This window comes from Rhinolophus hipposideros (genome assembly GCF_964194185.1).
Source record: "Rhinolophus hipposideros genome assembly, chromosome: 9".
Taxonomy (NCBI): domain Eukaryota; kingdom Metazoa; phylum Chordata; class Mammalia; order Chiroptera; family Rhinolophidae; genus Rhinolophus; species Rhinolophus hipposideros.
In genome coordinates, this window is record NC_138055.1 from 51,941,881 (window position 1) to 51,959,153 (window position 17,273).

At 39.1% G+C, this 17,273-nt stretch overlaps 1 protein-coding gene across 1 annotated transcript; it reads left to right on the plus strand.

Annotated features, from left to right (window-relative positions):
- The first annotated feature begins 8,612 nt into the window (after positions 1 to 8,612).
- Positions 8,613 to 14,180, plus strand: TMT1A (thiol methyltransferase 1A). The gene is made up of 2 exons (XM_081058674.1): positions 8,613 to 9,516; positions 12,176 to 14,180. Exons 1-2 carry the CDS (start codon positions 9,019 to 9,021, stop codon positions 12,410 to 12,412), a joined length of 735 nt encoding a protein of 244 aa, XP_080914800.1. The 5' UTR covers positions 8,613 to 9,018; the 3' UTR covers positions 12,413 to 14,180.
- Positions 14,181 to 17,273: the final 3,093 nt, after the last annotated feature.

Consider the following 17,273-nt stretch of genomic DNA (forward strand, 5'->3'; position numbering starts at 1 on the left):
CCATGCTAAAAGTTTGCATTCCTTGGGCCCTCTGAATTAACTGTGAGGAGAGCTGACTGAAAAGCAATTTGGGTAAAAAAGGGAAGCCAACCTGGGATAAACTTCATGATGACTAATCTAAAAAATGAATTATCAAAACAAAAGGAAAAGTTCACTGAATTAGTATCTACTACTAATCAACTGACCTCTCCCTTGAACTTTGGAGAACTCATGTAGTAAAGGAGAAATAGTTATTTTCTCATCCTTTTCTATCTACCACCAGCTAAAACCAAGTGTTTATTGTTGTTTTGTTTTGTTTTGCTTTGCTTTGCTTTAACCTAATTTCGGGATTTAATTGAAAGTAAGCATGAGTTTTCCACCTGTTCATTTCATTAGGGATCATTACTGGTTTAACATGCAAGGGGTAGAAGACTGATATTTATGGGCTTGTGAGCAACACTGAGAGGACTCTGTTCTTCCTTGAAAGAGGTCTAGATTATCCATTGACAAGGTCTTATCTGGAATTCGTTGGTAATGCACGTGTAGCAATCAACGTGATGCATTAAGTCTTATCCTATGTATACTACCTAAGTGTCATTCAGATTCACTTGACAGCCCCCACTATTAATACAGGTGCTCCTCAACTTAAGATGGGGTTACCTCCTGATAAACCCATTGTAAGCCGAGGAGTATTTGTAATTGCCTTCCTCGTCTTCTCACCGGCAGCAGATGGGCACTTTGTAGATGTGATGGGATTCAAAAACACAATATCCAAAAACACTCTGGCACCACAGGATACAACACAAAACCTTGTGACCACGTGGTGACTGGGAGCTGTGATCGCTGTCGCTGCCCAGCCTCACGAGAAAGTATTGTACCACATATCATTAGCCCGCGAAAAGATCAAAATTCAAAGTACAGTTTCTACTGAATGCATGCTGCTTTCACACCATTGTAAAATCTGAAAACCGTAAGTTGAATCATCACAAGTTGGGGACCATCTCTACTAAGAAACTCTTCTAAAACGTACTGACAGAATTCAAGGGTACGCTCTTTCTTTCCACTTCAAAGGTATGTCCTCATTGCTCTTTAGGTCTGAATTTCTAATCAGGCAGGAGCTACTACCAGCAGCTTCTTATCTTTTTACTCAGCTTAATTCACTTACTTCAGTCATATAACATTTCTCTCCAGCACAAGAGACTTAGAGTATGGACATTATAATCTAAGACAGACTATATTTCAAATTTCATTTCATTTCATTCTGTTACTTAGTAGCTACAAGAATTTGAACAATTATCAAAACATACTTACAGCATTGCTGTAATTGTTAAATAATTTGATTATATGAAGTTCTTAATATAGTGAAGGTGCTCAGTAACTGGTTACTGCTATTATTACCCCATCCATGATTCATATGACCCTTTTCATTATATAAATCACTATGCTATTGGACAAATATCTCATTATTTTCATCTGAAAAACTTACTGGAACAAAAGACTTTTTTACTTATAAAGTCAAATTTAAAACTACAATGTTTAAAAAATAAATGTACTTTATTTTTCTAATTCCCAAAGTATTGCAACCTCATTTTTAAAAATTGAGAAAGTACAGAAAATAAGTAGAAAGAAAATCATCCATAGCCCTGAAGCAGGACCCAGTTGGCATCCCATAGTAGAGGCCTCTCCATGTCCCTGGTTTCACGTTTCCTTGACCTACTTATAGCTTAACAATAGATTATCCCCCTATGGCTTAAACTCAGAATGCCCCCGTCCCACCCAGTTCCCTGTTTCAGAAAATTACTCTCGAAACTTATGATTAATACCCTTAGGCTTATTGATCACAACCTACCAGGCTACTCCCATCACTGTTACTGGGTTGCTGACTCCACCATAGAATCACTTGGCCACAGGGAAGGCTCCATGCAGACCTCCAGAACCATCTAGTAACCCCTGTAGGAATGCCCAGATTTTCCCTTAAAAACCCCAAATCGGTCTGAGAATGTTAAGGCAGTTTCTGGAAGTGTTAACCTGCTGTCTTCTCAGATCACCGGTGCTCTGATAATAAATGCTTATTCTAGGACCCAACTCCAGTGTCGGTCTATTGGCTGAGCAGCGCAGGCAGCACAAACCCTGGACTCGTCTGGCCTCGGGTTTCAACCCCACTATGCATAGAAAGCTACCATGAATCCTGATAGTTCACTTATTGTAATGAGTATTTTTATAAACTCTTGTGAAGCATTATTTTACCCCAGCTATTTTGAAAAATGTCAGTCCTATAAAAAGTTGAAATACAGTACTGTGATTGCCCACCTTTATTCTCCAAATAGTAGCACCTTGCCCTGTTTGCAGGCTTTCCTTCTCTCTCTACACACACACAAACGTCCCTACTGTTTTTATTTTTGGTTGAACAATTTGTAAGTAAGTTGCTAATGTCATGTTACTTCATCCCCAATACTTCAGCGTGTATCTCCTAAGAATGAAAACATAATCACAACACCATTATCACACCAAAGAAACTGAACATTGATTTAATAATAATATCTACTATAGGGACTTACAGAATTCTCTACATTCTGAATCTATCAGAATTCTTCATGATTAGTCAGATTAAAGGTTTCTGACAATGATACAACATAGATAACAAACATGCTTCCTACGGCATCAAAGTTACACACACAAAGTCAGTTTGTCCCATTATATGCAATGCTGTTTGATCACTTTGACAAAGTGGTATCTGTCATATTTCTCTATTGTAAAGATACCTTTTTTCCTTCATAATTAATTAAAAACTTGAGATTATCTGAATATACTGTTCCTCAACAAATTTAGACCCAATGGTTTTAACATCCATTAATGAACCTTGCTGAAGTCAATTATTACACTAACGGTTTCAAAATGCTGGCTTCTTAATTTTTCATTTTTTCTACATTTAGTAGATGGTATTTTTCTGCAAAAAAAAAAAAAAAAGAGCTTTCTTCCTGACTCTTCTTCCCCCCCCCCCCAGCATTACGATGGATTCACAGGCTCCTTTTTAAAATTAGTGTGTAATCCAAATGCCATCATTATTATTCTTGGTGCTCAGATTGTCCCAAATTTGTCCAGTGGAAGTCCATTCAAGCTGGCTTCTACGTTCTTTTGACATTCTCCATTATCCTTCAAGTAGACCTTTCTAGCACAAAAAGGGGTTCCAAGCTAAACTCTTCCTGACCCATATCTAAAATCACTCATCTCTCCAAGAAGTCCTGATTTATTCTAGTAGGGAATGGTTTTAGGAACTAAGTATAAGGTATAGTCACTGCTACTAAGTTGTCATTAAATCTAGGTTGCTTAAGTGGACAGGACTAAGAAATGCATTTTTTAAAGCATGATTTTGAGACAGGTTAGTTAGCTGTTGTTTGTTAGGTAGATAGGGAGGTCCCTGGTGGAATAAGCAAAAGACAGCCATATCCTGAAATTCCAGATTCTGAAGTAGCCCTGAGGTTAATAAGTTACCTCATCAATTCCTTTTGGCCGGAAAAACGGAGCAGATCTGATAAATAGGAATGGGTTATTTGGTTAATCCCTTCTGGATGGGCAAACAGGACAAACCTGATAAATGAATTCCATTAGAAGGCGCCAGCCCCCTTCCCCAAGCAGGCAGGGGAAGGTATAAAAGAACTTTTGCTTTATTCACGAAACCCCCTCCCGCTTGGGAGCTGTAACCCTTTACTTTTAGTAAACTATCCTCTTTTGCAACAATCCGCCTCTTCTTGGTCCATGCTTCCATTCTTCGGTTTCATAAGACAGGATCCCAGCACTCACTCACAGAAATTCCCCACATTGTTTGGAGACTCACAGAAAAATCTCCTACATCAGTTATATGATAAGTGTATGTTTAACTTTAGTAGAAGTAGCCCATTTTCCAATGTTATTGTACCATTTTACATGCCACCAGTAATTTGAAAGTTCCAGTTGTTCTGTATTCACACTAACATTTGGTATTGTCCCTGTTTTAAATTTTAGCCATTCAATTAATGGCTGTAGCATGTATTTGTAGCTTAATTTGCATTTACCTGATGACTGATAATGCTGAAGATTGTTGTAGGATTATTATTATTTTTGAGGATTGTTATTATAGTCTTTAATTTCCCTCAGCAATGTTTTATATTTTATTGTATAGGTCTTACTCATTTTTGTTAAATTTATCTCCAAATATTTTATGATTTTGATTCTATTTAAAAGGCATTTATTTAAATTTAAATTTCCAATTGTTCCAATCAATGCCATTGGTTTTATCTGTTGACCTTGTAGCCCGTAACCTTGCTAATAAATTAATATCACCTTTTCTGTAGATTCCTTAGGACTTTCTCCACACATAATCTGCAAATAATGACTCCTTTGCTTTTTTTCTACATGGCTTTTATTTGTTTTTCTTATCTTATTGTACTGTTTAGAACTTTCAGTACAATGCTGAATAGAAGAGGTGAGAGTGGAGAGTTTAGCCCTATCTCCTCTTAGAACCACATACAACTATCCAGCAGCAGAAGAAGGAGGAGGAGGAGGAAAAAGAAGAAGAAAAGTTTTTCTTAAGCTATGGAGAAATTGGAGCCCTTGTGCACCATTGGTGAGAATGTAAAATGGTGCAGCTGCTACAGAACACAGTATGGGTGGTTCCCAAAATATGAAAAATAGAATTACCATATGATTCAACAATTCTACTTCTGGGTATATAACCAAAAGAATTGAAAGCAGGTTCTGGAAGAGATATTTGCACACGCATATTCATGGCAGCATTATTCATAATAGCCAAAAGGTAAAATTAATCCAAGTGTCCATTGACAGATGAATGGATAAACAAAATGTGGCATAATGTACAAGGGGATGTTAGTCAGCCTTAAAAAGGAAGCGTATTATAACACATGCTACGACATGGGTGAACCTTGAGGAAATTATGCTAAGTGAAATAAGCCAGTCACAAAAGGATGAATACTGGACGATTCCCATTATATGAAGTACCTAGAGTTGTCAAATTCATAGACACAGAAAGAATGGTGCTTGCCTGGTGCTGAAGAAAGGGGAGAGAGAAGAGTTATTGTTTAATGGGTATAGAGTTTCAATTTTGCAAAATGAAAAGAATCCTCTGAATGGACGGTAGCAATGGTAGCACAACAATGTGAATGTACTTAATGCCACTGAATTGTGTACTTAAAAATGGTTAAGATGGTAAATTATATGTTAGGTGTATTTTACCACAATTTAAAATATAAAATAATTAAGGTAGTTTTTATCCGACTAGGTAAAAAAGCAAGAACCAACTGCATGATGTCTACAAGATGTGCTTTAAATATAAAGATAAAAATAGGCTGAAATTTAAAAGTTGGAAAGAATAACCATAAAAAAGTATAAGGAGTTTTTAAATGCATATCAGATAAAATAAACTTCAGGACAAAAAGAAATTAAAAACAAAGAGGGACACTTTGTAATGTTAAAAAGGCAAATATATCAGGCAGCTGTAACTATTATAAATATATATTTGTGCCTAATAATGGAGCCTTAAAATTCATTTCTCTAAAGAGGACATTCAGATGGCCAACAGACAGATGAAAAGATGTTCAACATCACTAATCATCAGAGAAATGCAAATTAAAACCACAGTGAGATATCACCTCAACCCTGTCAGAATAGCTATCAATATATCAACAAACAAGTGTTGGCGAGGATGTGGAGAAAAGGAACCCTTGTGTGCTGTTGGTGGGATTGCAAATTGATGCAGCCACTATGGAAAACAGTATGAAGATTCCTCAAAAAATTTAAAATTAAGCTGCCATACCACCCAGCAATTCCACTTCTGGGTATTTACCCAAAGAAAACAAAAACACTAATTTGAAAAGATATATGCACCCCTGTTTTCATTGCAGCATTACTTACAATAGCCAAGATATGGAAGCAGCCTAAGAGTCCATCCACAGATAAAGAAGATAACGGTGTGTGTGTATGTACCGAGGGTGCCAAAAAAATGTACACGTGACTTGTATTCATCTTTAGTTATCAGTATATACTGAGTATTACAATTTTAATAGTTTTTTTCTTTCTTAAAATGTGTATACATTTTTTGGCACCCTCTGTATATACACATATATATATATATACACACACATATATGTATATGTATACACACACAATGGAATATTGCTCAGCAATAAAAAGTAAAACTTGCCATTTTAAGACACCATGGATGGACATTGAGGGCATTATGCTAAGTGAAATAAGTCAGTCAGAAAAAAAACAAAAACCATATGATCTCACTGTTATGTGGAATCTAAAGAAAAAAAGGAACTCATAGGTAGAGACCAGGTTGGGAGTGGCCAGCAGTAGTGAAGGTGGGGTAGGCAAAATGGGTGACACTGTTAAGAGAATAAAAAGACAAATCACAGAGTAGGAAAAAAAATTGCAAATCACATGTTTGATAAATGTCTTAGAATACACAAATAATTCTTGATACTAAATAAGAAAACAACCCAGTTTCAAAATGGGCAAAAGACATGAACACTTTACCAAATAAGATACACAGATGGGAAATAAGCCCATTAAAAGCCTACTCAACATCATTAATCATCAGGGAAATGCAAATTAAAACTACAATGAGGGACCACTATGCATGTTTGGAACGGCTAACATTAAAAAGTCAGCCATACCAACTGTTGGTGAGGAGGTTGGACAAATAAACCTCTTATACACTGCTAGTGGGAATATGAAATAACACAACTGCTTTGGAGAACAGTTGGGCAGTTTCTTAAAAAGTTAAATAAACACGTTCTACTCATAGGAATTTATCCAGCAAAAATGAAAGCATATGTCAATACAAAGACTCGTATACTAACTTGTTGCGACCTGCACAACACAAGCCGTGGGAAGGCAAGGGAGGCGGCGAGGGTTAAACTAGAATAAAGAGACAGAGACTCATATACAGATAAATCACAGAGGACCAAGGGACTCACAGCCTCAAGAGATGACAGTATTTATTGATTACAAACAATGAACATCACATGATTAGAGGCAGGGTCTGTGAAACTCGCACACCATTTCAAAAAAATGATTTCAATACCCAATTATTTGTCCCAAAGCAGCAGAAGCATGTCGTCCCAAGATGACTGAGGTGCGGTGTGCACCACCTGGGGGAGAGTCTCTCGCGGTGAAACTGTGCCATGAGCTGAGCAGAAAGAGCTGAATCTTATCGCCCTAACGGGCCTCTCTCACTATAAGGTGAGAGGGAGGAGCAGAGGCAAGCAGCAGTTTCCCACAAGAACAAGAGGAAGAGGGGCAAGGCTCCCTCCTATTATTTCTTATAACAGCTCATTGGGGTCTCAACGGGGTCCCGCCTGGCTTGAGTTGTCCCTCCCGGGAAGAATCTTACTCGTCGTTGACCGCAGACCCTTCTCTTGAGGACCAGATGGAGAGACTCAGGATATTATAAAGTCAATCCCAGAGAGGCACAGTCCCACAAATTCTTCTTTCCTTACCAAAAGGTTGGGGAAGGGACAGACGGCAAGGCTGCTATGTGTCCACACTAACTTTCACAGTAGCTTAATTTGTAACAGCCCAAAACTAGAAACATCTCAAATATACATCGATAGGTAAATGGATAAACAAACTGTTATACATCCATACAATGGAATACGACTCAGCAATAAAATCAATAGATACAACAACGTGGATGACTCTCAAAATAATTATGCTGAAAGAAGCCAGACAAAGAGTAGATACTGTATGATTCCATTTACATAAAATTTTAGGAAATGCAAACAAATCTCTAGAGACAAAAAAACAGCTCAGTGGTTGCCTTGGGATGAGGAGGGCAGTGGGGAGGGATCACAAAAGGACAAGAGGAAACTTGGGGGTGATGAATATGGTCATTATCTTCATTGAAGTGATAGTTTCATGGGTGTGTATATGTCAAAACTTATTAAACTGTACACTTTATGTACAGTTTATTGTATGTCAGTTCCAACTCAAAAAAAGCTGTTAAAATGGAAGAGATATAATATTTATCAAATATGTGTAGGGCATAACAAACAAGGAAACAGCAGAACATCCATCACCCAGTTTAAAAATGTAAATGTAATTTGTGGGGGATGTAAATGTCTATTACATTGTTTCGTACACCTGACACTAATAAAAAAATAAAAATAAAAAGTAAAACTTTTTCATGTAACCATTATTTTTGAAATTTTCCCTGACCACCCTAAAGCTCAGGCTTTCTTGTTAAAAACAGATGGATGTTTGAAACTATTTTCTGATTACTTGAGGCCCTCAAAGGTGAATATTCTGTTTTTATCTAAATTAGCTGAATAATGTAGTAGTAGTTGTGCACAATTTGAAGTTAAAACTTGCCCTTTAAAACCGGGCAGCCCAAAACAGTGACTTAAAAATAGTTTTGCTGAGTAATGAAAGTTGAGCGTCTCAGCCCAGAATGCAAAAGGGGGGTGGCAGGGGGCCTTACTAACTGTGGCAAAGTAGGCACGTCCTTTCACTTTCCTTTTTAAAAAGTGGAGTGGGCAGGGGAGTGGGGGGGGACAGAAGGGGAATGGGAGGAGGGGACATTGTAATAAAGGGGACTTGGCAGCTCCTAGTCCGGTATGGTTTAACCAGGCTCCACCCACGGATTGTTTTCTTCGTGGAGGTCATTGGAGGACCCCATACAGTGTAAGTGCTTGTAAAACTGCAGCTGGAAACTAGCAGTAGTCTCCAAACCCAGAGACAGAGGAGCAGAAATAGATTTAGAATAAAGGGATTGTAATCACCTTTCCTTCTAAGGAAAAGCTGGGAACCTTCTCGTTTTGCTTCATGGAAACTAAATTATGAGTCAATGTTTGCCAAAAGTCTGTTAATGGGGTGAAACGGCCTTCTTGCCCAGGACTGAGCTCAGTGGCAGCTTTCTACTCCAGTACACCCAGTTCTCCGAAGCTGATTGGCCCTGGAGTGTGGCCAGAAGCCTGCCTCCTGCATTTAAAGGAAGGAGTCAGGTCTCCAGACTGATCTGTTTTTTTCGTTTTCTGGGTAATGGCGCTTACCATCTTTATCCTCCAGCTGGTGATCTACATCCTGGCATTTCCCATGTACCTGCTGAACTTTCTGGGCTTGTGGGGCTGGATATGTAAAAAATGTTTCCCCCACTTCTTGGAGAGGTTCAGTGAGACGTACAATAAACAGATGGCAAGCCAGAAGCAGGAGCTCTTCAGCAACCTGCAGGAGTTCCAGGGCCCCTCCGGAAAGCTCTCCCTGCTGGAGCTGGGCTGTGGCACCGGGACCAACTTCAAGTTCTATCCTCCTGGATGCAGGGTGACCTGTATTGACCCCAACCCCAACTTTGAGAAGTTCTTGATCAAGAGCCTTGCGGAGAACCGACACCTGGAGTTTGAGCGCTTCTTGGTGGCTGCCGGGGAGAATATGCGCCTGGTGGCCAGTGGCTCCATGGATGTGGTGGTCTGTACCCTGGTGCTGTGCTCCGTGGAGAGCCAGGAGCAGACCCTGCGGGAGGTGTGCAGAGTGCTGAGGCCGGTGAGTGATGGGCGTGAGGAGGACTGGCTAGTAGGTAGCAACTGCTATGACCAAGGGCAGTACTCTCACTTTCAGGTGGATCAAACACTCTAACGTAAAAAGTAAAACTACTAGAGAAGACACTGTTGAATTTTTTAAAATCTCAGAACTGGAAAGAAGCTAGAAAGGGAAAAGTTGATAAATCTGAATTCATAAAATTTAAAAACTGCAGAGAAGAAAAGTACTATAAAAGAAGTTCAAGTACAAGAACAAACTTGGAAAAAGTATTTGCCAGGGATGATAGACAAAGGGTTAACTTCCTTCATATTAAAAAATGTTACAGGTAAAAAAAAAAAATCTTATTGGTTTTCTAAATCAATAAGAAAAACATCAGAAATATAGGCAAAGAGCAGGAACAGAAATGTAAGTAAAAATAGCCAATTACCTGATAAAAATGCTCAGCCTTACAATTAAAGAACAAATTAAAGCAAGATACCATTTTTACCTTTTATCAGACTTTTAAAGTCAATATGGTTTTGGAGTGGGTTTAGGAGACTGGATACCCTCAGACACACTGGAGGACATGCCCTCTTTGGAGGGCAATTTCATAATATCAAAATTTAAGGTGCACGTATTCTTTCATCCAGTATGAATTTATCGGATAGCTATACTGCACAAATGTGCAAAAAGGGCCGGCCCAGTGCCTCAGGCGGTTGGAGCTCCGTGCTCCTAACGCCGAAGGCTACCAGTTCGATTCCCACATGGGCCAGTGCCAGATGGCTCAGTTGGTTAGAGCACATCCTCTCAACCACAAGTTTGCCAGTTCGATTTCCCCAAGGGATAGTGGGCTGCGGCCCCTGCAACTAACAACGGCAACTGGACCTGGAGCTGAGCTGCGCCCTCCACAACTAGGATAGAAAGGATAGCTTGACTTGGAAAAAGTCCTGGAAGTACATGAAGTACACACTGTTCCCCAATAAAGTCCTGTTCCCCTTCTCCAAATAAAAACAAAAACAACAAATGTGCAAAAAGTCATCCATATGCAAAGATACTCATTACAGTATATGTAATGACACAAACTGGAAAAGTCCATCAATAGGAGGCCATTGAAGTAAATTGTTACAGAGTATAAAGGAATTCATGTGGATTTCTGTTAATGGGAATAATAAACAAACTATTAGCAGTGGTTGCCTCTTGGGAATGGGACTGGATGTGGGGGAAGAATTACTTTTCATTTTATACCTTTCTGCATAGTTTCAAATTCTTAATACCTATATGTAATTTTCACATATTACCTTTATTATTAAAAAAACTAGTTTAAAATGGTTTTGTTCTAAATATAGTTGAACATAAATAAAGTATGGGTACATTAACATTTGAATTTACTATTCAAGGAGAAAAGGATGTTCTGTAAATCCCCAGTTTTCTTTTCTTTTTTTTATTGGGGAAGAGGAATAGGACTTTATTGGGGAACAGTGTGTACTTTCAGGATTTTTTCCAAGTCAAGTTGTTGTCCTTTCAGTCTTAGTTGTGGAGGGCGCAACTCAGCTCCAGGTCCAGTTGCCAGTTGCTAGTTGCAGGGGGCGCAGCTCACCATCCCCTGCGGGAGTCGAACCAGCAACCTTGTGGTTGAGAGGACGTGCTCCAGCCAACTGAGCCATCTGGGAGCTCAGCGGCAGCTCAGCTCAAGGTGCTGTGTTCAATCTTAGTTGCAGAGGGCACTGCCCACCATCCCTTGCGGGACTCGAGGAATTGAACTGGCAGCCTTGTGGTTGAGAGCCCACTGGCCCATGTGGGAATCGAACCGGCAGCCTTCGGAGTTAGGAGCATGGAGCTCCAACCGCCTGAGCCACCAGCCGGCCCCCAGTTTTATTTTCTAATAGAGGAAGTTCCTCAGAAAGAAAAGGACATGGAGTTAGGGTGTAGAGGCGATGATATAATTTTATCTTTGGCTCCAGGATAGGTCGACATTAAAGTAATAAATGAAAAAGATTTGATTCTTATACCCAAATGCTGGCTTCTTGTGTCCTAAGCCTGGGCACTAAGTAGGCCTGGTTAGTAGATGTTTCTGCTTACAGTGTTACTAATCTCTTTTTACAGATTTGTTCTGTATTTTCTAAATATTCTAAAATAAATATTGGTAAATATTGGTAAGGCAGTGTTGCCAGCCTCTGGAGCCTAACCACTGAATTCAACATCTAATTCTGACATTTACAAGCTGTGTAACCTTAGGCAAGTTGCTTATTTCTATGTGCTTATTTTCATAGTTCCCTCATTGGTAAAAATAGCAATGATAATAATACCAAATCAAAGTATTGTGAGGATTAAGTGAGCTACCATGTGATAGGCATTAAGGATATAGCATGTGGCATGCAGTAACTGCTTTAAGTTTTAGCTATTAGCTATTACTATGTATTATTTTTATGATCAGAAAATAAAAGTGTGCATGATGCTTTAGATTGGCAGCTCTGAATAAAAATTTGACAGAAGACGACACTATGGACCAAAACGGTGTTTTAGTTAGTGATTATCTAACTAAAAGTTATCCATGTCTTCTCATGAAGGTGGCCTCTGGGGCCACTGAACTCTGAAGCTTCAATCACCTTATAAATATGTTTTCCCAAAACTAAAATCCTTGAAATGTGGGGTTTTTGTGTGTGTTTTCTTTTCTCTTTCTCAGGGAGGAGCTTTTTATTTCATGGAGCATGTCTCAGCTGAGCCTTCAACCTGGAGTTACTTTTGGCAGCAGGTCCTGGATCCTATTTGGTACCTTCTGTTGGATGGATGCAACCTGACCAGGGAGAGCTGGAAGCCGCTAGAGCGGGCCAACTTCTCTCAGCTGAAACTGAAGCACCTGCATGCTCCGCTGTCCTGGGCGCTCGTGCGTCCTCACATCTACGGATACGCTGTGAAATAGTGCGCGTGGGAAGTAGAGCTGAGTGAATAGCTGAGATAATGCAAGGCTTCAGCTTACACTTAAAATACGAATTGGGAGAAGAGAAACCCTTTTTTAGGTAAAGTGCAATTTCACCCCTAATAATGTACATTATACCCTACTTAACCATTTTCTACTGTCTCCCAGAGAATCAAAAACAAAACAAAACAGCCTTGAACTCTCCTTTAAAAGGAAATGGTGAGCTTTCGTAAATGAAGTCTACCATTATTCCCAACCCTTAGTTTGTTCAGTAACTTCAAAATGTTTCTGTCTTACTTAAATTGTTACCTAACAGATTTGAATTTCACCCCGTCTTTGAGGGCTTGGTGGAACAAGCAGTTAAATCATTCAAAAGACTCTGAAAAGGGAGAAGAGAAAAGATCTTAGTAATTCACAGACTGAATAAAGAAATACAAGTAGCTGAATATCCAGATTGCACAGATTTTTTTAAAAAAGAAATCTGAATCTATATGTTGTTCTTAGTGTCACTGGGATGGCATTCAAAAGTAATAAACCAGGATGCCACGTCTGGTTCTGTCACCTGTCATGTCTTTTATTCCAGTATTCCACCAAAGTTTTTTTTTCTGGGTTGGCCCAAGAGCAGCCCCAATATTTTATGTATATGAATTATTTTTTTCTTCAAAGTTTGTTTTTCTGCATTCCAGTCTTCATAAGATGAAGATTGTACTTGACAATTTAGTATATCCATGAAACTATCTGATGCAGTTAAGGTTCTTGGGTTCATTTTCGCTATTATCAGCATATACTTTGCTGAATGCAGTAAATTGTAGGCAAAGAGAAGACCCGCTATGATTAGAAAATCTTATATAATTCGGTGCATTTTGTACAAGCCTTTAGAAACAGGGCAACCCAGTTTATACAATGGAAAGACATTTTATTGTTTTTCTAAAGGAACTCTTTGGAGACCCTTGAATAATATTTCTATATAGAAAATGACTGCTAACACTATATGTCACCAATTTGAACTTCACATTCTTAATTCTGGTGACATTAATAGTTACCTTTCCACTTCGGCAACTTGGGGATTGGGTTTACTATGTTCATTCAACAGAGAAAATTCTGAAACCAATGTGTAATTTTTCACTGAAAAGGTGAATCCAAATAAAATGAATAAAAATGACTAGCAGAAAGATTCCTACCCTGGAAAATTACTTTGACACAAGCCCAGATACAATCTATGTTCATAATTTCTAAAGAAAGTGGAGTTTGAAAATATCCTACTTTATTAAAAGTAATCTTTTCATATGCTTCATATTTTCATTGCACTGCACCGGCGACAACTATACTCTGGCTCCTTTTTGGACAAAACTCTTATAATTAATATTACTCTTTATAATTGATATATAATTGATATTATTGTTTTTGAAACATTAAAATTCTATCTAGTCATCCATCAAAAAAAAAGAACAAGGCAACCTGTGAATCTGTAAAGAAGGGGACAAGTATTTTCTTGGATTATTCTGATCAAATTTACACTCCTGTCCCAAGATGATTTCTTTTTTCCTTGTAACCATGTAAACTTCTATAAATCATCACAAATGCTTTGAAAACAAGTGTTGGATTGATCAGTCAGAGGGTTTAAGAATAGGATTTTTCAGTAAAAGTTTGCGTGTATTTTAATAAATTTAGTATATTTTCTGAGATGATTTTGTAAAGGGACTAGTTTAAATATTAAATCAATCACATTCACACATTCTAGAAACAAATAAATGATTTATATATTTACTGGCTTGGTTTCATTTTTCTTAATGTCTCAGAGTCCTTTCCTTCACTGTGGAAATTTAAGGTTTTAGGTTGGTGCAAAAGTAATTGCATTTTTTGCAATTTTTTTAACCTTTTAAACCGCAATTACTTTTGTACCAACTTAATTGAACACACAGATTGTTCTTTCTACAGCCAGTAACTATAAACACAGCTAGCAGATTTTAGGAAAAGCAATTTTGGAAGCATCAGCATGGGTTTTGAAAAGTTCAAGTCCAAAGACTGCATTTGTGAAGTTCATAGAACAGAAGGAAAGAAAGCTATTCTAACTCTCCTGAATGTGAGAATAGTTATTGTCACCCTGAGGTTAGGACACTTATCTAAGGCCTTGAGCTAGGGAACATGAATCTCCTCCCTCTACAGTCTCCCCATTGGCACATTCTATCAATTCCCTCTTATCTTAGTGGTGTGCAAATATTCTCCTCGCTTTCTATAGACAACACTGAGGTGTAGAGAAATAAATGAAGTTCTTACATTCCACAAGTTACGGAGTAAATTTTACAAGCCCTAATTCCCCAACCCACAAAACCTGGTTTGACCATAATTGCCAAATTACCTTCTCACCGCTTTCCTCCTCAGGCCCAGAAAACATATTTATGATCATTCCAAGAAGCCGAGGAAGTGACTCATGCCCATGTAAAATGGAAAGAGAAAACAGGCAAAAACACGTCCAGTGTCTTGTAGGTCCTGTGTTGGTTAAGTGACAGAACTCCTAATCCAAAAAAACCCTAAGCAAAAAAAGGACTTTACTGACTCAAATGAGTGAAAAGCGTAGGGACAGAAAGCCTCAGGCAGAACTTGAGCAGGACTCAGTAAAGTTATCAGGAGCCAGACAGTGCCTAGGGCTACGTCTGCCTTCCCTTCTGCCTTGTCAGGTGGTGAGGCTATGGAAGTGAGGGCAGACTTCATGCTCCCAGGGCCCAACACAAGTTGGAAAGATCAAGTTCACTTTTGCAAAAACTCCAACCACAGTTCTGAATTGCGTCTCAATTGGCTTCGATTGACGTGGCTGGATCACAAGCTCATCCCTGAAGCAATCCTGTTTAGACAAGATGGATTATGCTGATTGGCTTATAGATTACAGCGTCCCCTCCCTGGGCCCAGCACACGCAGATCAGTGTACTGACACAGACAGATGTAGCTCAGCCAGATGAAAAGAGGAATGTGGAAACGATGCCAGGAAGTCATACCACAAATGCCCAGTGTAAATTCATCAGTGCTTTTTGATCAGACCTCTGTCTGCTTTGCTGTGGTAGATTACACAGTACCTTGCTTAGAACATGGGCTTTTCAGTAGGATTAACTACATGTCATGAGGGAAATAAAAAACAAAAGGACACTGGCTTTGGCATCAAAGGGACCAGAGGTCCAAGTTCTCTGTCATTCATTGACTGTGTGACCCTGGGCAAGTGACTTCTCTATTCTCGCTCATCTGTTAACAGGGATAATATCTACCTGAAGGGTTATTGTGAGGCGTTGAAGGGACGCACTTGGGGTTTAATAAATGTTGAACTTCATTCAACAAATACTTTATTTTTTACTGGGGAACAGTGTGCTTCTCCAGGGCCCATCAGCTCCAAGTCTCAACAACTATTAGAGTCCTGAATAAGCTAGAGCTGGTCCCTGGTCTCAGGGAGTTACCATCGTGATAAATGCTATCTATGAGGGACAAGCGGGCGCCAGGAGAATGGAATCTGACCTATCCAGAAGGAGGAGGATCAGGGGCTTCCTTGAGGAAATGACATCTGAGCTGAATTCCAGAAAGGGAATTTAAAGTGTTTCAGCCTAATGGAACAGCTTGTGCCACAGACAAATGAAAGGAGGAAATACAACATGTTCAAGGAACTGAAAGAAAGCAGGAAGGACTGGGCACCAAAGCCTGAAGGGAGGCTGCTATTGAGACAAGAGAGTTAGCATGTCGCTAGATAGACAGGGAGGTCCCTGGTGGAATAAACAAAGACAGCATATCCTAAAACTCCAGGTTTTGAAATCACTCCTTTGCTCCAGAACATAATGTAACAAGGACTTGAGGTTAATCATAAAATTCCTTTTGGCCTGACAAATGGAGCAGATCTGATAGATAAGAGTGGGTTACTTTGCTAATTCCTTTAGGATGGGCAAACAGAACAAACCTGATTGACGAATTTTATTAGAAGTCGACAGTTCCCTTCTTCAAACAGCTTCCCTTCCCCGAAAAAGCAAGGGAAGGTACAAAAGTAAGAGCTTTTGCCTCAGTCACAGGGCACCCCCATTCGGGACGCCTCCCGCTCGGGAGCTCTGACCCTTTGCTTTCAATAAACTATCCTCTTTTTAAAATTCTTTGCCTCTTCTGGGTCCATGTTTCCATTCTTCGGTCTCACAAGACACAATCCCAGCCTACACCCAGAAACTGCCGGCAGATCCAACATCACCTACATAATTTGGGGACTCACAGGAAAATATTCCTCCATCACTATCTCCATCAGCTTCTTCCTAGTTTTGTTAAGACTCTAGGCCCATGAGCCTAAAACTTTATTTTTTATTTTTACTGGGGAATATTAGGGAACAGTGTGTTTTTCCAGGACCCATCAGCTCCATGTCAAGTTGTTGTTTTCTATCTACTGGTGGAGGGCGCAGCTCATTGGTCCATGTGGGGATTGAACCAGAAACCTTGGTGTTATGAGCACTGCGCTCTAACCACTGAGCAACCGGCCCCCCCACACTTATTTTAATAACTACTTTTAAAAAAACATTAAAATTTCTTGTATTTGTATTATAAAACATTCTGTTTCTAAGTGTTCTATTTCTTCTGAATTCCTACATATTTCACACTTGAATAGAAACAAGCAAGCATTGCATAATAGTTCCTTTTGTACTATCGAGCCTTTGGTCTTTCCCTTTGGTATTGCCTTGGAAAACACAGAAGTAACAAACATAACTGAAATTCTATTCTTGTTTATCTGTTAAGACAACTGAGAGTGTTAATGAATCACGGTGGCAGACAATGTCAACAAAAGCAAAAAAGAAAACTGTTCAGTAAGTGTCACTTTATCTTAATATTTAAAACCAAACACATTCAGGCC

What these genes read in the sequence shown, in the direction of transcription:
- TMT1A (XM_081058674.1), top strand. Translation starts at nt 9,019, where the DNA reads ATGGCGCTTACCATCTTTATCCTCCAGCTGGTGATCTACATCCTGGCA. An exon ending in TGTGCAGAGTGCTGAGGCCG is followed by an intron (nt 9,517 to 12,175) that starts GTGAGTGATGGG and finishes TCTCTTTCTCAG; the next exon opens with GGAGGAGCTTTTTATTTCAT.